Below are 20,638 nucleotides of genomic sequence, written 5' to 3' on the forward strand. Positions count from 1 at the left end.
TAAATAAAAACCTTTTCTGCATGAACACTTAAAATGAATTGCATTAAATAGTTTGCCACCGTTTGCCACTGAACCTGCATTAACGACGACAGTGGGGCCTCCAGCCTTAGTCAAACGGGTTGGCACGTATGGTCGGGTTGCGATTTTGGCGCTATCGTAAGTCTTATGAATAGTATGCCATACAGACCCGTTTGCCACTGAACCTGCATTAACGACGACAGTGGGGCCTCCAGCCTTAGTCAAACGGGTTGGTATGTATGGTCGGGTTGCGTTTTTCGCGCTTTCGTGTGTCTTGTGAATAGTATGCCATACAGACCCGTTTGCCACTGAACCTGCATTAACGACGACAGTGGGGCCTCCAGCCTTAGTCAAACGGGTTGGCACGTATGGTCGGGTTGCGATTTTGGCGCTATCGTAAGTCTTATGAATAGTATGCCATACAGACCCGTTTGCCACTGAACCTGCATTAACGACGACAGTGGGGCTTCCGGCCTTAGTCAAACGGGTTAACACGTATGGTCGGGTTGCGATGTTTTTGGCGTTTTCTCCTGGTCCTGTAAATGGTATACAATATAGACCCGTTTGCCACTGAACCTGCATTAACGACGACAGTGGGGATTTAGGCCTTAGTCAAACGGGTCGTCAGGTTTCATTTTCTCTTAAAGATCGGAAGGTGACCCTTATTTACCATATATACCCTCGCATTGGGCCCCCAATTTGCTAAATCCTCAACTGTGGATAACATAATTATGCCGCAATATTTAGTCTGTCTGGAACTAAGCTGAGTTAAACCACATCACTGTGTGACACTTCAATACATATAAACGGCCGCTACGCTAATACGATTTTGTTTTTCTCTCCCTGTCTCGTCCTCGACCCGAGGACGAGACAAACAGACCCAGTCCCGGTAGATGTGAAAGTTGGCACACCTCTGATCTGCTGGCTGTCCTTCAACGTTATGCCCAGCTGATACCTGACCAACGATCACCGGCAGAACCGCTTAATCTCCGCTAAATCTCCATTTCCGTTCTCCCAAGGGTTTTTCCCTCCTAGGACTTATTTTTCCTCGGATAAAAGCCCGGGGTTTTTTTTTCTCCTAGGGGGTTTTTCACCCCGGGGAGGCAGCCTTTTTGGGCTTTACCTAGCTTCCTCTTCTATACGTTGCTTTAGTAATACGTGCAATTATAATATTGAGTCATAGCCGCAGCAAATTTAACTGCTCATGCTATCATGTATTTTGTTGTGCTATCTGTCGTTTTCTGTGCTTTTCACTGCTTCTATTTATGTAAAGCTGCTTTGAAACAATTGACTTTTGTGAAAAGCGCTATATAAATAAAATTGAATTGAATTGAAAAAATTGAATTAAACACGCATGTGGTTTAATGTGTTCGAACAGCCACACGCCGTCTCTCCGCCCATTTATGTAATCTGAGGTACTGAGATAAATGTTTTTCATCTTTCTGACCTCTAGCACAAACACACGGTGACAGCCCTATTTTTAGCTTTTCATTGATAAAAGCGTCTGATCTGCGCGTCTTTCGTTTCATTTTACAAGCGTGTGAAAGTTGCGCGATCTTTTTTCACCAATATGAGAGAAAGCTCTTACATATACACGGACATGTAACGTTTACTTAAAACATAAGCATTGTACTTTGACATAATATTAGTTTGCGTCCATTTAAACCCGTCATGGTTGCTTTTTGTATGTGATTTTAAGCGGACATATCATGACAATCAGACTTTTTTCTTTTTAAACATAAATCTGTGTGCTTTGATGGATCACAGGCAAAGGACATTGCAAATTGTTCATTTTTTTCTCATTGCTTTTGCTTTGTAACTACTGGAAGCCATGTTAACCTTGGCATGACACGGCCGAGCCACCGTACGAGTTAAAACGCGTTCCGAATGGGGGGGGGGCTAGAAAGTAATATTCAGTTGCTTGTCATATAGACTTTCACCGCTAGATGGGAGTAGATCCTACACAGTGGAGCTTTAAAGAGATCACCCAAAAATTCTGTCATCATTTACTCATCCACATGTTGTTGTAAACCTGTATGAGTTTCTTTTTTCTGATGAAGACAAAAGTAGATATTTTGATAACACAGCACACAGCTGATTGCAACCATTGACATCCATAGTAGGAAAAACAAATACAATGGAATTCAGTGTGAACCGTCATCTTTTTGCTTACCATCATTTATCAAAATATCTTCTTCATCATTTAACACAATACTTCCATAATATTTGTTTCCTACTATGAAGGTCAATAGTTACAATCAGCTGTGTGCTTATCATCATTTATCAAAATATCTCCTTTTGTGTTCATCAGAAAAGTAAATTTTGGGTGAACTATTCCTTTAATAGAATACTGATATGCATCTTTTTTAAATATGATTTTATGAATGAAGCCTATAAAGAGTTTGCATTAATTGGGTTTTTCTCTTCAAATATTGAAAAGGATGTTGAAAAAACTATAATGATTGAGGACTACCAAAAACAACATTATAATCTCTTACCCCTGTGGGGTCATCATGGTTACCATGCACGCTCAAAACAGGAATGGAGACGTTGAGATTCTCATCCAGGTAGTTAACCCAAGGAAACCTAACATAAAAAGCACAGGGTCACAGGCATGCATATGACTATCATTTTGTATATTACTATAAAATGTTCATTAATGCAAAAAAAAAGAGAATAAATCTACCAAGGTATTTATGTTTAATGTTTCGGTAACATTTAAAATAAACATTGGAATAGGGTAGGGTATACAATTATCATACGCATCTTATCAATGAAGCCGGTTCCGTGAGAAGTAGTAAATCACCATCAACTGCATTTACTACATAGGGGTGCTTTCCCGAAAGCAACTATGGTCACAAGTTCTGTCGTTACCAATAGAGTTCAAATGGCAACAACAACAACCGACCATGGTTAGTTAACACTGCTTTTCGGAAGCAAACCCCCTGTGTAGTAAATGCCGCTTATGGAATAAACTAATGTTAATTAATTAAACCTTGTTGTAAAGTGTTACCAATGTTTTAAAAGGACAATAGGAATTTTTACAAAAACTGTTTCTCACTTGCTGTGACTGAAATTGACAGCCTGGTCACTGAGGATCTCAAAGACGATTGGACGGTCACCCATGCAGTACTTCCTCAGCACCTCCATGCAGCAGTGGATAGTCTTGCGGGATGGTTTGTTATCATGAAACAGATCCCCACCCAGCAAAACGAAGTCCACCTACAAGAGAGAACCACCATGAAAAACTTCCTACTGACAGCGTGGTGTACACACAAATCTCTGCAGAAAGATAACTGCAAATTGAGAAATTACTGTAAATTTGGACAGCCTTTTTAACTTCACATAAACTGCACATTTACATTTGAAAAAAATTAAATCCTAAAAATAAAATTGTGAATTATTTTCATTCCAACCTCATGTTGCACAGCCTGTTTCATGATCTCGTCAAATGTCACAAATGTGTCATTTCCCCTGACGACATCTTTCTCCAGATAACCCAGGTGAATGTCTGTGGCAATGAGGATCTTAAAAGTGTCCTCATCATCGCTATGGAACAGAACAATTTAAGAAAACTGTGAATGTTTTGCTTTTCCTGTCTGGTTGTGCCACATTTGTAGATTAAAACTATATGGGGCAGTTTCCCAGAAAGGGTTTATCCTAGTCCCAGACTAAAATGCATGTTTGAGCTAGGTACCTCAATTTAAAAAAACATCTTGCACTGACATATCTGAACATAAACCAGTGCAATTGTTTTGTCTCAAGATGCACACCAATATTGTTTTTTGTGAGCCATGTTTGTAAAAACTGCCCTAATATATCTAAGGGCTAGTCCAGGATTAATCTAAAACCTGTCCGGGAAACCGCCCCCCTATAGGTTTATAGTAAAAGCTTTAGGATTGTTGTTGAAATCATTTTTTGGGATGCATGATTGTTCTTCTAGTTAAACTATGTTACTGGCTTGGTTAACGAAACGTTTACTCACAATGTGTTTCCAGCTGATGTCATGTTGAGGCTGCAGAAACTTAGATGTCAACTCATCTAATGAAGCAGGAAAACCAAGAGAAAATCAAAATCTTTTTTAATGTACAATATCTAGTGATTTACTACACGGGTCTGCTCACTCAGAGAATAAGTTTCATAACGTACTAACGTTACTGTAACTCTGTCAGCACATACAGTTAAATAGCTTAAGTTCAAAGAGCAAAACGGTAGATTGTCAAAGCTTAAAACGTGTTAATAATAGTCGTTCGTTTCGTATGTTTAGTAAGAAATAAACTTTTATTCGAAATATACTGTAAAAGTTCATTTTACCGAACAGGAGTCTTTTCAATGGACATTCACATGTAGACTGCACAAACAAGCGATCTCCCGCCTACTGCGGAAGTTGTTAAAACTCTGTTTATACTCATAGGAAATGTAGTTTTGTATGCAGGAACTGTAATTCAAGTGGAGAGTCAACGAACTACATTTCCCAGGTATCTGAGCGCCGAAGCAAAGCCGCCTCAGCCAGGGCAAGCAAAGCCGTGTTAAGTTGTATGGTAAGTCCAATTTTTATAGGTGAAAACGTTAATCTGGAGTTAATTGGTGAATTCATTTAATTTTTGGCCTAACTGCTACATCGCAGTTGATACCATTACCATAAAGTAGTTTGGTAATACTGGTAACAGATTAGAGTGATGGTATCACATGCTGGTGGTACCATTATAGCGTGGTAATAATAACAATGTTTATGCACGTTCTTTAGAGAACCTTGGTAATGTCATGGTACATGTTCGAAACACAAAGTAATAACAAAGTATAGTTTATACTTTTGTTAACGCCTTATATTAACGTAATGACTCAGCTGTATGTCCCTTTTCTTAATTTGCAAGTAATCTTCAAGTCCTTAATAAAAACAAAAATACCGTTTTCTATAGGTTAAAACTGCAAATTCACAAATATAAACAATGCTTTATTAGTTTTTATTTTATTTATTTTTTTGTTTGGTGCAAATGAGTATTGAAACATGTTAACAGCATTTTGTGTTCTGTGTACTTTTTCACTGTATCTTTTCAGAATATTATGGTACTTAACTCAATCTATCTCACTTTATTTAGAAATAAACTCAGTGATGGAGTTTCCAGAGGGCTTTAATCAACTTGACCTGCTTGAGTCTCATGGCCACATGATCCCCAAAGGGTCAAAGAGTGAATGGGAAGAAAATGAAGATGAGGAGGATGATGATGAAAGTCAAACTGAGGAGTGGCATCAGCAACACGAGCTTAGATTACAAGACACCCCCACTGAACTGATGTTATGGGCTGCTGAGAGGAATAGAGTAAGTATTCCTTATCCAGTTTTTAGACAAATGTATGTTTAAATAATTTTATTTAAACTTTGAGCAAAAGACATCTTTAAGATTTTAAGAAATAAGAAAATGATAAAATTTTCAGATTTAAATAATGAAGTGATATCTAGACACATATTTTCTCCCATCAATCGGCAAGTAAAACATGTTTTTATCATAACTTAAATGTAAGCTTTAGTTGGCAGAGGCAAATAGGGTATCTGCCAGAAGGTTTCTTCATCAGAAAAAATAACTTTGCACCACCAGTCTTCTGTTGTCTAATCCTTGTAATTTCTGCACAATTTCTGTCTGTCCCTGATGTGTTTCTCAGAGAAAAGTGACACCAGGCTATTATCCAAAAGTCTTCATCTTAATATTATATGATATTGTATTGAATTACAATATATTCAATCAAATTAATTTAAATTGTCTGTGACTTCACCCATAGCTTTGTAAAGAGCTTTTCTGAAGCCAATAGTTGGCGGGGCCTGCCGCCATCTTGGCCGTGCGTCACCACACATCACTTACGGATAACCTAATAGATAACTCTCACATGGGTAAAGAGGTGAGTCAAGCAGAGGTGGCTGGTTGCTGAAGCCTTGCCTGCCTTGCTCGAGGGTAGTGACAGCAGTGACAGTTCAACCATCACTCTAGTGGCCACACCCTTAATTATGCAGAACTTTAAGGCTTAATATAATTTAAACGGATGAGTTACAAAAAAAAGCATCCCCCTCATGAAGGGCAAAATTAGCTATAAAGACCAAAATCACTTTTTGTACCAGGCTGTAAACACATTCTTTTCTGTTGTGAAGTTGGACATTTTAACATGGGGGTCTATGGGAATTGACTCCCTTTTGGAGCTGGCCTTTAGCGGCCCGTCAATGAATTGCAGTTTACAGTATGTCACTTCCGTATTGGCTTTATCAGAGAGATCGGAAAGTTGACCCTCGGTTCTAATTGGCCGAATACCTCGTGTGTAAACGCAAATGTGACACTCCTTACCATTATTGGAAGATCAGCTCCCAAAGCATTAGTCAAAGGAGATAATATCATCCTTACTACCTTATCAATATGATCCCGAATCTGATCATGTATGCTTAAATTCCATACCAAAATTTGAATGTATGCCAGAAACCTAAGAATTGACCTATGGCTAAGCCACGCCCCCTCCATTCACTCGGACAAACAATCAACATTCGGTGATAGGCACTATGGCAGCTTTCACAGTAGACATTTCACAGGAGGCAATTGATGATTTTTGGTGACAGAAAGACTATCTATCATCTCAAAGTTACCAAAAGGGCCTTAACTATGCATTGGAGGGTTATATTAATAATTTTATTGTTAAGAATGTCGATTAAAAGCTTCAGCTCCAGTCAAAAAATTTACAGGTCACAGTGTAAACGCGATAAACCGCATCTCGTTGCCATCATGATCAAATTCAGTATGTACAGGTCTAAAGGCCGGGGTATACCTTTTTTCCGCGTCCGGCTCGCGCGCGCATGCGTCCGCGCAACTTTTCGTGTATACTCCCTGCGACTACACGTGGATGGCCGTGTTCGACACTATACGCAATACAAATGATTTCTTATTCAAATTATTAGTCTAACAGGCTGTCAGGGCAGGACTGATTTGGCGACATTTACAGTACATTAAAACATTAGGATAGGTGAAGAAAAGTAACGGAAACACAGTTTAGAACAAACAACAAGACAACAAAGAACAGGAATCAAACAAACATGCTCCAGAGCTTTCTGTTCTTGGAAGAAGTAAAAGTTAAAGAGTAACTAAACCCCAAACCAACTTTTTTTAGTTAATGATCTGTAAGAATGATGTTTTATTAGTGCTGTTCATTGATTTTAGTAAGTTTTTTGACATTTGGATATAAAGTGTTTCAATACTACAATATATGGTGTAAAAACGTCTGAGTGCTGCCCTCTTGAGGTTGAACGGTGGCTACTGCAGTTGAATTTTCCTATTGGATGTTGGGTCCAAGAAATGACTCGTGACGTAAGCAGGTTCAAGCTCACCACGCCCTTGTTACGATCTCACCACACACTTAGTTCGTCCCCTCTATCTCCGTTGGGATCTGCCCACTTTTCTTGCATTTTTCAAATATTGCAGTGGGTGGAGTCAGGCTCTGACCAGGGGTTTAGTTACGCTTTAAAGAAGAAGCACGATAGTGTGTGTGCAAATGCTGTCTATTTCCTTTGTATAATTGTTTATAGTGGAGTGCCCTGTCTAAATATTTTTACGCGCATGCGCTGTACACGCACTGTCCGCGCGGTCTCAAATTTTGGGCTGCACGCGGACGGTCCACGGCCGTCCCTAGTATGCTTTGGGCTGCACGCGGACGGTCCGCGCGGCCGGCCGCGGACCCTCTTGATGACGAAAATGACGTCATGCGGACGGCGTGCATACGGCGTGCAAACCATCTTTACCAAGAGTACCTCTCCTTTAGTTTGGTGCTACAGTATTTACATGAATCATTCAGCACAACATTGCTTTTACAAAAAATATTTGTTATCTCGGTTATTTACAGATACGTTAAAGGACAAGTTCGGTATTTTACACTTAAAGCCCTGTTTTCAGATTGTTTATGGTGAAATAGAACGGTTTTGACTGAAATTTCGACAAATGCGGCTGCCCTGGGAATTTTCTGGTGTTTGTGTTTCACCTCACACCTCTACAATGGGTTTAATGGTGCACTGGAAAAATCCTTCCTAAAATGCATTAAACTTTCGTTTACAAAGACGTGAAACTCACCGAGTGGTCAGGGGTGTTCACTGATATGCTCACACAAAAATCGCTGCAAAAGATGCTTTCCAACAGCTGTTTTAGCATTCGTTGTTAACTTGTGGACCTATTTTTCCAAACGCCTCACACCCGTACATCCTTCCGCTTAGTGCTTGATTAATAAACACTCCAGCCCAGGTGATGGCGCTAATCCGCCATTGCCAATTGGAAGAATAGAAACAAAGTTCCCGGCGCGGAGTAATACCGTACCTCACAACACATCTAATACAAGTCAATGGAGTTGGCAAAAACTACGATAAAACCTGTTGGAATGCATATTTTGCAGCGATTTTTGTGTGAGCATACCAGTGAACACCCCTGACCACTCGGTGAGTTTCACGTCTTTGTAAACGAAAGTTTAATGCATTTTAGGAAGGATTGTTCCAGTGCACCATTAAACCCATTGAAAGGTGGGAGGTAAAAACACAAACACCAGAAAATTCTCGGGGCAGCCGCATATGTCGAAATTTCAGTCAAAACCGTTCTATTTCATCATAAACAATCTGAAAACAGGGCTTTAAGTGTAAAATACCGAACTTGTCCTTTAATGAAGCTCATAGATATCTACACTAGATGTCGCCTTGGGGTTCTAACCATGCGTCAAAACTGCCGCCATCTTGGAACAGGGGTCTTGTCATAGGAAGTAGCTAGGTAAAGCTGCTATCTCCGCCTGTACTTCGAATTCATGGAAGATGCCGGACTTCTGTGCCGCATATGGATGTTAGGCCTACTAGCACTATGCATTATAGTTAGAAAAAGTAGATTTTCATAATATCAAAACTTTATTTTTTTTGTGGACTCAATGCTAAATACATGTCTGACTGTTGAAACAAACCAAAAGAAAACCAAGAAAATCGTATTCATGACAATTTGTGGTGATTTTATTTCTACATCATTGCCTACAATGACGCTGATGCGGGGTTCCCCTGTTTCAAGATGGCGGCTCTATTTGATGCATTCGGTCCAATGAACTGCCATAGGCTAAGGCGACATCTAGTGTACATATCTATGAATGAAGACTAAGACACAACGCAGCTAGAAAATAACATTAACGTTTTCTAATGTATATGTAACGTGAGTGATGTTAAAGGAGCATTTCACCCGTAGAAACATTAATCTTTATTGAAAGTGCATCATAATTGTAGTCGAAATGTAACATATATTTAGAATTTGGTGCCTATTTGACCGAGAAAAGGGGTGTTTGTAGTCTCACCCCCTCAACAAAGATATTGGACTTCCTTCTTTCAATGATGCAATATGATGATTTTTACATCATTGAAAGAAGGAAGTGCAACACTGAAATCTGTATTTATCCTGTCTGAGCGGCAACTGAGAAAATGATGCATGACCATTCAAAAACATGACTGGGGTTCTAACTATACAAAGCTTAATGCAAATGGGTGAAGTGTCCCTTTAAAGATAACATTCAAATACGTTGTTGACTTAGCTTAGAACAGATGTAGACTAGAGCCCGACCGATTTATCGTTTTGCCGATTTTATCGGCCGATATGAGCATGTCGCAGATATATCTGTATCGGCGTATAAGTCGCAGATATGCAGCCGATATGAACGTTCCTGACAGAAAACATTAAATGCTTGTGAAAGATGTAAGTACTTGTTTGTCCAGCAGAGCGCGCCCTATTGGTTGCTAATGGCGACCCAGGTCACTCACTGTAGTGACACCAGCCAATCCCCCACCCCCTTCACTTCAGTCAGTGATCTCAGTTCAGGTGGAGGCAGTCACGCGGTTTCTTCACAACATTTTACACCTGGTATTAAGACGCGTTTTGGTCGATTGGATTATAAGTGGACGAGAGAGACACATTCCGGTTTACATTTGGTGTTTTTAATTCGTCTCTTTTGTCCACTTGCGAGTTGTTTAAAACGCAAGCGGAAGAAATGACGCGAGGCGGAGAAAGGACACGCTTAAACTGACGCGCAGTCTGTGGGAGTACAGCTGCTTGTGCTGTTACTGAACATGCTAATTTCAAAGCAATTGATTAAATAAGCTCGCCCAACTTTACACCCTCGCTAAATAAAAGAGGCGGAGAGCAGACGCTTTAGTTTTATAAAAGTTTAAAGTCCCGGCAGAACACTGTTAGTGTTATAAAAACGTTATGCAGTACATTAAACATTAGTCTACATCATTATGTTTTCAGTAAGTCAAGCATTGTCGTCTTAACACTAAGTTTCTAATTAATTTGTGAAGTACATAACTTACTGTAAAGCTAATAAACAATGACTTTATAAGTTTCCATTTTATAAAATAAGCCCAATATAAAATTATTCTCGTCAAAATTGACAATGAGTTAAGTTATATGTATTTTGTTTTGTTTGTGTTTTAAAGTTATTTATAATAAGTCAAGTTTACTGTTTTGTGCACTGATATCAGAATAATTTGGGATAATACAGTTTATTGTTAACTTGTAAAACACACCTGCCTATCCCAGATAGCAATGAGTCGGCGGACCACCGGCGGTGCTCTGGAGGCAGTAGAAGCGTAATGAAGGCGTAATCGCAAACACGTCTGACGACGGCTGTCTACCGGGCCAACCGCCGTTCGGCCGCCTTTATATTGAAGGCGGCTCTTTCGCGGCCCGTCGGAGGCAAACGCTTTATTCGAGCCATTTTCCGCCGCTTAAATATATATATATATATATATATATATATATATATATATATATATATAAAATTTACATAGGCTATTTCTAGCATGCAGTTTATCAAGAATAATGATTGATCAAACCAGACAAATTCCCATTTGGAGTTTTTATTCCACATTTCAAAGTACATTTACAGTCAACAAGATGTGTAAGAGCACTGAAATAAACAACTGAAAAATAAAAAATACTAAAGCCATGCAGGTGTCCAAATAAATTCTAGTTTAAAAAAAACATTACAAGAAAATTAGAACATTTACAATAATTGTTAATAATTTAGAGGTCGCTCTGGGATGAAAAGAATTAGGCTATCAGTAAACATTATATCAAGTAATGAGGATATTTGGTACCAAAGAACGAGCAGCATACCAAATAAATCATCATTTCTAACAATAAATTATTGCCACTTATCCTAGAGTAAAGCTCTGGACTAGAATAGACTATTATAATGGCACTGCTGACCTGGAACACAATATTTTCACTTTGCTGCAATAAGATCTGTCTATTGTGAATGAAAAATGAACGAATACTTTATTGATCCTCAAGGGGAAATTCAAGGTTCCAGTAGCTTATAACACCACACACCAACATAAACAGAATGATTAAAAAAAAACAAATCCACATGACTAAAAAAACCCAGTAAAAGACACTAAAAATATTAAAACAAAGATCCACATGAATGTAATGTATAAGCATGAGGCGCTTATAATCAGTACTTTATCTTGTGCACCTGTATAAAGGACAAACAACCTCGCCATTCCGTATCTATCCGAGGAGCTGCCCTTAAGGCAGGGTCACAGGGAATTTGAAAAAAAAAGAATAGTAATTTTCAAAGTGAAGTGTGGATTGGTTGAGTGTAGTGTGACACTTCAGGATTCTTTAGGGTTCTTGATGTTACTGACTGCAGGATAAAGAAATGTTTCCAGTTGTCAGCGATGCTGGGGTGTCAGTAGTCAGCCTCGGTTTAAGGGGTCATCTGTGGGTCCCTCTCAGCTGTGTACTGCCTTTTTCCGCCTTCACGGTCAGATGCTCCTTTCAGGTAACACGTAACATTAACCTGGACAGCCCAATCAGTGGCATCCTGGGTTGCAGGGTTCTTCCGGATGGCTCCTGTAGAAAATACAGAACTGTCATTCCATTTGAATAACATAAGGCCATACACATCTACTTAAATATAAAAATCTAACTTACTTTGAACAATGGTCTTCAGAAACGGGTATCTAAAACATGCTTGATTCCCTACAACAGTCCAGGTGATTAGAGAAGATACTCTAAAGCTGAAAATTAAAAAAAAAGTGTTACAAAAAAAATTTCTCATACATACAGTAAATGAGAGACAGGCTGTGGATTCAGACTGTATATGCAATATACAAACCTAATTTTACTTTTCAGATTACCCTACGGCAAAATTAGCACACTTACAAATAGTTTCTGGAGCTTTTTATCCTGCCTCAAAGTGTTGTCAAGCATCGCCAAAAGTGAGCCGCTGTCATCCGAAGCTACAAAATGAAAGGCATATGGTAATATTGGACCTACATCACAGACAAAAAAAGTAAAATTTAAGAAAGAATGCATGTTCTCACCTGCACGTTCACTACGTTCCCACAGGGCTTGGTTCTTCTCCCTCACACTGCAAAAAATTATTGTCTTACCTAGGTTTTTTTGTCTTGTTTTCTAATATTAATATCTAAAAAATTCTCAAATTGAGATACATTGACTTCGTAAGCAAGTGGCTTAAGATATTAAGTCTTGTTTATTGAAATAAATGATAAAAATCAAAAGTTTTTCTTTTTACTTAAAACAAGTCAAAATATCTGCCAATGCAGTAAGAATAATAAACTTAAATTAAGTTGATCAAGTTGAAACTGGAATTAAGTTTATTTTTCTTACTGCACAGGCAAATATTTTGACTTGTTTTAAGTAAACAAAAACCTCTTGATTTTCATCATTTATTTCAATAAACAAAACTTAATATCTTAAGCCACTTGCTAACCAAGTCAGTGTATCTCAATTTAAGAATTTTCAGATATAAATATTAGAAAACAAGACAAAAGAAAACTAAGAAAGACATTCATTTTTTTGCAGTGCAGTGCTTGGTTTTCATTCTGGACTCTCTAGAAGTCTACATAATAAAAAAAAAACAATAACTAAAAGGCACTATTTTCAATACTGTTAAAACACTGCACACTAATGCTGCCTTCACGTGCTATGGGAAAGATGATATTTTCCATTTGTGAACTGGTATTTACCAGCGTGTTGTGTTCAAGTGCATTTTCCATTTGTGAACTAGAATTTACCAGTTTGCTGCGTTCAAGTGCATTTTCCATTTGTGAACTGGTATTTAGGGGTCAAGCCCAGAATGGGCGAAGACCCCTATTGTATCCGTTAGTTTTCTTATTATTATTCTTCCCTTTTCTTTTTCTTTTTCTTCCGCCATTGCGTCTATGGCAGCCCATAGCAGCTTACATAGGAAAGTTATGAAATTTGGCACACTGATAGAGGACTGTCCAAAAAGTCTCCACAGCAAATTTGAAGTCTGTATCTCTAACCCGCTAGCGCCACCAACAGTCCAAATTTGCACTTATGTATTTGCTTATGACTTCTGACCCGTAAGTCCTAGACACTAAATTCTTGTATCCTCTGATTCCTTGGCTCAAGACGATTCGATTGGACCCTATGACGTCATTTTCTGTCATGAAAAATTTTCCGCCATTTTGATTTATTCATAAAACCTACTTTTGCGAACTTGTCCTAGAGCTTTTGCCCAATTGCCATGAAAAACGGTATGTAGCATCTAGAGACACTCAGGGCAAAAAGTTATTAAAAGAATTTTGATAAACCATTCCGTTTTCGTATAACGCGTCAACAAATTTTACGTAGAGCCCAAAAAACAGGTTTTAGTGTGTATCTTCGCCAATCTTATGTCTATTGACGCCAAACTTGGTAGTTGTGATGCCAGTGAGGATCTGAGGGGGCATGCAGGCTTTCGTCACAGCACCACCTAGTGGTCATACGAATGTTGTACATGCTTATAACTTTGGCTCTGATCTGTGTTTTTTCACGGGACTTGTTTCGCTGAAGTCCAGAAAAGTTGCCGAGTCCAACGTTACCAAACATGCCAGATTTCACCTTACGGTTAGCCCTGCGCAGCAAAACAGCACTTAAAAAACACGCGCGAATATCTCCGCGAGCGTAATTCTGATCGACTCGAAAACACCATAGGAAGAACATTGCATTACCTTCTGAACAAAAAGTTCTTTTGGCGTTATATTAAAATTTTCATCAGAAATGGCCGAAAATTGCAAAAAACGAAAAATTACCTTTAAATTTTCAGTTTTTACACATAAATGGTTATAACTTCGTAACGCAAAGAGATTTTTTCACCATATTTGATACGCTGATGTACGACCACAGTCTGAGGCTACACAAAAAAAATTGTATGCTTGCACCACTAGTTGGCCTTATAATTGAACAAAACCTTTGAAATCAAGCCACCCTATGGTCATACAACTGTTTCTTCACTAAACTAAAGTGTATAGTCATAAAACTAGCTAGATGTAACACAGTTATGACCTGAGGTTGCATGCACAACTTTGTCATTGCGCCACCTAGTGGTTTTGAGATAGAAATATGGTATTTTTGCCTAAAACTACTCCAACAGTACATCTAAAATCTTGGGTCATCATGTATTATTCCTTTCATGGCTTGGAGATCATTGGTGCATGCCAATTAATTCCTTAGCAACCAATAAGGATACCTTATCAATCCTTTTTACAAGAGCTATATCTCTGCATCAGAACATCGTAGAGACATGGGGGTGGTCTCTTTTGACTCATTAACACCACTGTAACATTTTGTGAGCTGAGAATTGCCACTGCAAGCACCACTCACATTTTCTTCAGTGTTCTAGTTGTCAATGCTCCTCGAGAAGAGAGGGAGAGATTACACTGAATGAAAACAAAGCTTTTTGCTGATAACTGTTATATTACTTAGTCTGAAATCAAGAGATTTTCTTAGGTTCTTTAAACTGATCATCCGAATTCAACTTTACTTTCTTCTGTGCCCTTTTTGGCTTGACCCCGGCATTGCTGCTTGCAGCTATATTTACCATTGCTTTTGTTGTCATTCAACCTTTCACGACGTTGCTGCTGCTCTCCGCCATTTTGAAAAGGTCAGAGGTAATCTCATCTCGGCAACTCGGGCATCAAAATATTTTACGAGTTGCCCAGTGGAAAATATCACATGAGGGGTGTTCATGTGCATTTTCCAAGTGGGATTTTGGTATTTACCATAATTACGATAGCACGTGAAGGCAGCATAAGACACAGGCCTAGAATATACCTTGATAGCTGAAAACTTCATGCTGTACACGAGATGCTGAGCTCTGGGCAAGTTATCTGCAAGAAAATAAGAACAAAACCACATTGTTAATGCCACTTCAGCAACTGGATTAGCAGCAGAGAGCAAACTTAGTGTAACAACTTTTAAATAAAAAATAAAAGAACTAAAACTTTGCTTAACCTCCGTGTGTACTGTAACAAAGGCAAAACAGCATGTGTTCGCTAACACTGGCTACCCACTTTAGCTAGGGGATTAGCAGCATACTTGTTCAGACAAACGAAGTAATTCAAACAACTTATATACATGAACATAATCTTGCGTTACACAAAAATGAAACATGTACTTACTTAAACGATCGTAATTGATGCCTTTTGTCTTAAATCTGTATCTTGATCCTCTCTTCAAACACTGAAAACGCGTGACGACGAGTGCTCTCTGGCAAGACACGGTATCTTCCGGTTTACAATTCTTCCGTCTTGTTGAGGTGCTGCCCCTCTCGACCGGTGGCGGTACTTCACTGTTAGTGCTTTAACACTTCAAAATTAATTTGTACAGGTCGCAATCGCAAAATAATCCTTGTACATGTAAAAGGTAAAAAAATCGATGTTAGAAATTAATGAAAGACATTAAGGAAATTTCCAGTCAAGTGCATAAATCAAAGACATGTAAAAATGTTGACCTAAGTGCATAAAATAATTCGATATATTTAACATGTATTACTGTATAATCGCTTTAGAGTTTCAAAGTAATTTAAATGTAATTTCCTTAACCTTCAAGAATCTGTTATAAACCCTACTGGCTTTAGATGCATGTGAAACATTCTTGAACTCAGGGTATAAAAAAAGGAAACTAACTGAAAACACATTCGTATAAACATAACTTACATATCTTTGCTTTGGAGCAAAACAACTATCCTATTTGATATAATTAACATATATAGGCTATTATGATTTTATAACCGCTTCAAATGTGAAAGGTAGTTAAAATGCTGTCAGTACTCCAATGGCCAATGGTCGAGAAAATTTCAAAGCGGCTTGCCGCCAGCCTGCCGCGGTCTATTAGACGGAGGCAACCGCCAGAGAAAATTAAGCAGTCGGGCCGGCGGCAAATCGCAAGAAAGGGGAGTGACGTATTCGGCGGCAAACGTTTCATCCCCGCCAGCGGGACGCACCTATAGCCGACAGCTAAGGGCTGGCGGCAAAAAGAAGTCCTGCAAATATTTTTTGCTATCTGGGATATTACATATCTTTGTCACATTTGTGAGTGATCATTGCAAAAAAAGTATTTATATATATAGTATATTCTGTTAATGTATATAGTGTATTCTATGTACAGTACTGTAGTAGTATAATATACTGTAGTATATGTGTACTGTACTATAATATGCACATAAAGAATATCGGCCGATATATCGTTATCGGTCTTTTTTACTCCCTAATATCTGTATCGGCATCGGCCCCAAAAAATGCATATCGGTCGGGCTCTAATGTAGACATCCTTGTTCAATTTATCCACTTTTGGTTGGTAAAAAATACACAACGTTCTCCAGCCTCTCGGGATACCGAGTTGCATGTACCCCTAAACTTAAAATGACAAGAAAAAACATAAAAACTAATGAAAACTGACTAACTGCAATGCATTTCAATGGATGTGTAAGCAGAGAATGTCAGAGTGTATTGGGTTAGCTATGCGCACTGTGATTGGCTCATCGCGTTTGGGAACGTGACTTAGCCATCGGTCAATTGTGTACACAAACAAAATTGAGATTTATAAAACTCTGCGTTAGGGCTGCAGCTATCAATTATTTTTGTAATCGAGTAATCTAGCTCTGAATCGATCGATTAATCGAGTAATCGGATAAAATTTTGTGTGTGTTTTTAAACAACCAAAACAAATAATGCATAACGAAAATGCCATGGTTGTAAAAATGTTCAAGCATTTAGCTTTTATTTAATAAAAAAACAGAGGTATTGACATTTGGCTCAAAAATAACCCTATTTATACCCATTTAGTGTTTATAAGTGCCAGTGCCAACAATTAAGCAGTGCACTTTATTAATATGCACAACAGGTTTCATGTATGAAGGTATATTTGGTGCAAAACAACTGCACACCTGTGACAGTGGAATTTGTATTTGTAGAGATTATCCACACATGTGTATCAGTAAATTTGAAGTCACAGAGGAAGAGTTGCAAACTTGTAGATTTTTTTTCTTTCCCTCTTCCCTCAAATACAACACAACAGTTACACATTCACAAATCCTTCAGTGCAGCTGCACAAATCCCATTTTACAAATCACAGATTAAGAAACTCACAAGTTCACCTTTTTTGCAACAATTGCTGCAGTAAATATCAAAAAAAAAATCAAAATCACTTTTATTGTCACATCATCATAGCACATGTGCCTTGGTGAGTGAAATTCTTGGGAGCGTGCTCCAGAAATTGCAGAATTAGTTAACATATAACCAAAAAGAAAACAGATAAAAAATGTGCAATATGCACATTTAACAGGTAAAGATGTGCAATATGCACATACAAATAGTCAGTACACACAGTGTACTATTAGACATACATACAGTTAGCACTACACATTATACACAGAATGTACACAAAATGTACACAGAATTATACATTATACACAGAATGTACACTTGCATTATGTAGACATAATTACGCATGAAAATGAAATTCTGCTTAGGTGCAACAGAGTGTACTTGAGCTGGACACAGAAATGTTATGTCCAGTGGGAGCAGGTAGATTATTGTCCTAAATAGTTCAGGTAGATTATGTATTAAATAGTTCAGATAGATTATTGTATTAAATAGTTCGGTGTTGGGCTGTTAAAGTTAAAGTGCAGTGTGTGGCATACCATGTTGTGAAGTATGCTGTGGGGTGTATTAGTTCTGACTGATCGTTAGTCTGATAGCCTGATGGAAAAAGCTATCCCTTTATGTATATGGTGCATAACCTACTTGAACGCCTGCATCAAATAATGTGAAGTCACACACAAATTTTGTACATTCGCAAAATCAGTTTTATGCATCTGTGCGAAGAGACTTGCATGTGTGTACAATTTTTTTTCACAAATATATATATATATATATATATTTTATATTTTCTAGCCCAAACACAAGTACATAAATACAACTGCTTGAATCTGCTGCTACGAGTTTCAAACACTCTTTTTCGTGTGCTCTCTGTTTTGCACCAAATATCTCTGAGATAAATGGTGCGAAAGAGATTTGTATACCTGTAGGCTATGGCGAGCACTGTTCAGCACTGCCCACCAGGTGGCGCCCGACACTCACTGAAGAAGAGTTTATTAATTACCACCAATGTTTTAGCAAGGTAAATCGCCTTTATCAAGGTATTATTTTCACCAAGTGGAAAACAATATAAATGGGAGTGCTAATTATTTACAGATGAAGGTAAATTACATACAATATTCCAATGATTCATTAGTAAACAAAATATAAGTTTCATAAATTTCAAACCATCAATATAAGTAGATAAAAAACAAGCAGCAAATACACACATAGGCCTACATTTAAATAAGATACCAAATGATGTAAGTCCCATTCATTTTTAATATCATAATACCTATAAAAACAACCCTAATCAAAATCTACTTTTAAACCATGCATGGTTTATATACCTAAACGGCCTCCTGTCTAAGTAAAAGTTGGTCAAACTCACCTCAACTTCTAGATGGAAATCGAAATCCCCTCTCAATTCCTATATACAATAAGGAAGTTATAGGATGATTAAGTTCAACAAAATGCAGTGCTAATGGCAGGTTCATATTTCTGCATATTATTGCACTCTGATGTTTTGCGATGTGTGTTTTATACTCTCTATTTGTTTTTCCTACATATGATTTACCACAATGACATGTTATCAAATAAATAAGCTTGTATTTGTTTGGGGGTGAATCCCAAAGATATTTCCATATCATTAAGATTCTTAATAAAATCATTTGGTCCCTTATAGTGCTGCACAATTAATCGCATCGCAATCGCGATGTCAGCCTGTGCGATTATATGACAGCAAAATGTTGCAATTATATTAAATAAATAAATGTGTGGACTTGTTAACACAAACCTTCTGATAACAGTTTGATGATTTTTCTTGCTGTTTAAAAAAAGAAAGAAAAACGATCAAAAAAGGCAGTGCACGTGTGGCATGAACGTGTGTGGCGTGCGTTGTCACTTGTGTGTGCGCAGCGCAGAAATTCCAAAGCGAAGATGGATGCAGAGGAGATTGACAGTGATCTGGTAGCTGAAAAAAAACCTACGTCTGTTGTATGGCGGTATTTTGGATTTAGGATTACACTGACACTGAGCAGTTGGTACATCACATGGCAATACGAAAACATTTCTAGTTTTACAAATACACATTTTAGCATTATCCCTAAACTGTGTGTGGATTTTCCTTAAAACCCATCAAGTTGACTCATGATACCATTTATTATAATCGCACATCGCAATGTTAGCATCAATAACCGCAATGGGAAAAAGTACCCAAATTGTGCAGCCCTAGTCCCTTATATATTATTTTTAGACTTTATATATTACATTTGACTGTAAGGAAGACTTTTCTTCAATGTTAACGGATGATAACTGTCACAGGAAGGCAAGACATGGCAAGATGAGTGGATCCAAATGCAGTTTTTGAGTGTATTAAATCCAAAAAAGGTACAGGAGCACAGGCAAGAAGACGAACAGTAACACATGACAGAAAACAACCAACATAAAACAACGGCTGACAAACAGGCAATCAACAGGCAGGTTAATTAAACGTGACAAGAAACAATGACATAACAGAAACAATTAATTACCATGGAAACAGATGGGCAGTGGGTGGAGTATGAATTAATGTCCATGGCAACAAAAAAGGGGGCGGGGCAACAAAGGAACAAGAGGGAAATAAGGCAGACACAGACAGGACTCATGACCTTGGCCGTACCCACCATTGAGGTCGGGAGTCCGGACTGTTTTAGTGAGTATTAGGGGTGGAACGGTACATGTATTCGTTTCGAACCGAATCGGTACGGGGGTCACGGTTCAGTGCATGAATTTAAACGGAGAATACACGGTATGAAAATAAAAAAAAACTTGCGTGCAAAATAATTAATGTAATGCGGAACTACTGTTAGATCCGCGGGTTCTTTAGGGACAGCTAATCTGTAGCCCCGCTTTAGCTCTGAAGCTCTGATTGGCGCCGATGCAGCCGAGCTCCGCCTATGTATGCGCTCTATCAGAGCCCGTCTTCATTCTCTGGCACTCTGCAGTTTTTTGGTTGGACCTAGGTATTTATAAAATCCTCTGTACGGCCCTGCTCATGACAATAACAATCCACTCTCAATAGTGTATTACGAGCTGTAGGTTTTTTAATCGGATCCCTATATAAACAATTACGAGCTATCCACAAGTCTAAAAAGCTGATTTGATTTGGGTTAGCATCAACTGTTCAGATAATAATAAAAAGAATTTA

The 20,638-nt window shown here is 38.2% G+C and overlaps 2 protein-coding genes and 1 long non-coding RNA gene across 3 annotated transcripts in view; 1 reads left to right on the forward strand and 2 right to left on the reverse strand.

The window, feature by feature from the left end:
- The window catches only part of mre11a (MRE11 homolog A, double strand break repair nuclease), a 55,315-nt gene extending 50,921 nt beyond the window's left edge, over positions 1-4,394 (reverse strand). Inside the window, exons 1-5 of the mRNA XM_073815637.1 lie at positions 4,333-4,394; positions 4,004-4,059; positions 3,435-3,567; positions 3,080-3,240; positions 2,517-2,604 (exon numbers count right to left, since the gene is read on the reverse strand). Of these exons, the coding sequence (XP_073671738.1) occupies positions 2,517-2,604; positions 3,080-3,240; positions 3,435-3,567; positions 4,004-4,026 (405 nt within the window). The 5' untranslated portion in view covers positions 4,027-4,059; positions 4,333-4,394. The remainder of the gene's footprint in view (positions 1-2,516; positions 2,605-3,079; positions 3,241-3,434; positions 3,568-4,003; positions 4,060-4,332) is intronic.
- A 35-nt stretch (positions 4,395-4,429) lies between these two features.
- The window catches only part of ankrd49 (ankyrin repeat domain 49), a 28,360-nt gene continuing 12,151 nt past the window's right edge, over positions 4,430-20,638 (forward strand). The window contains exons 1-2 of the mRNA XM_065281905.2: positions 4,430-4,559; positions 5,118-5,338. Of these exons, the coding sequence (XP_065137977.1) occupies positions 5,132-5,338 (207 nt within the window). The 5' untranslated portion in view covers positions 4,430-4,559; positions 5,118-5,131. The remainder of the gene's footprint in view (positions 4,560-5,117; positions 5,339-20,638) is intronic.
- Positions 12,818-15,609, reverse strand: LOC135752828 (uncharacterized). The gene is made up of 3 exons (XR_010533339.2): positions 15,493-15,609; positions 15,146-15,201; positions 12,818-12,926 (listed from the first exon to the last, which is right to left on the reverse strand). It is a non-coding gene; the product is annotated as an uncharacterized lncRNA (long non-coding RNA).

This window comes from Paramisgurnus dabryanus, chromosome 8 (assembly GCF_030506205.2).
Source record: "Paramisgurnus dabryanus chromosome 8, PD_genome_1.1, whole genome shotgun sequence".
Lineage (NCBI taxonomy): Eukaryota > Metazoa > Chordata > Actinopteri > Cypriniformes > Cobitidae > Paramisgurnus > Paramisgurnus dabryanus.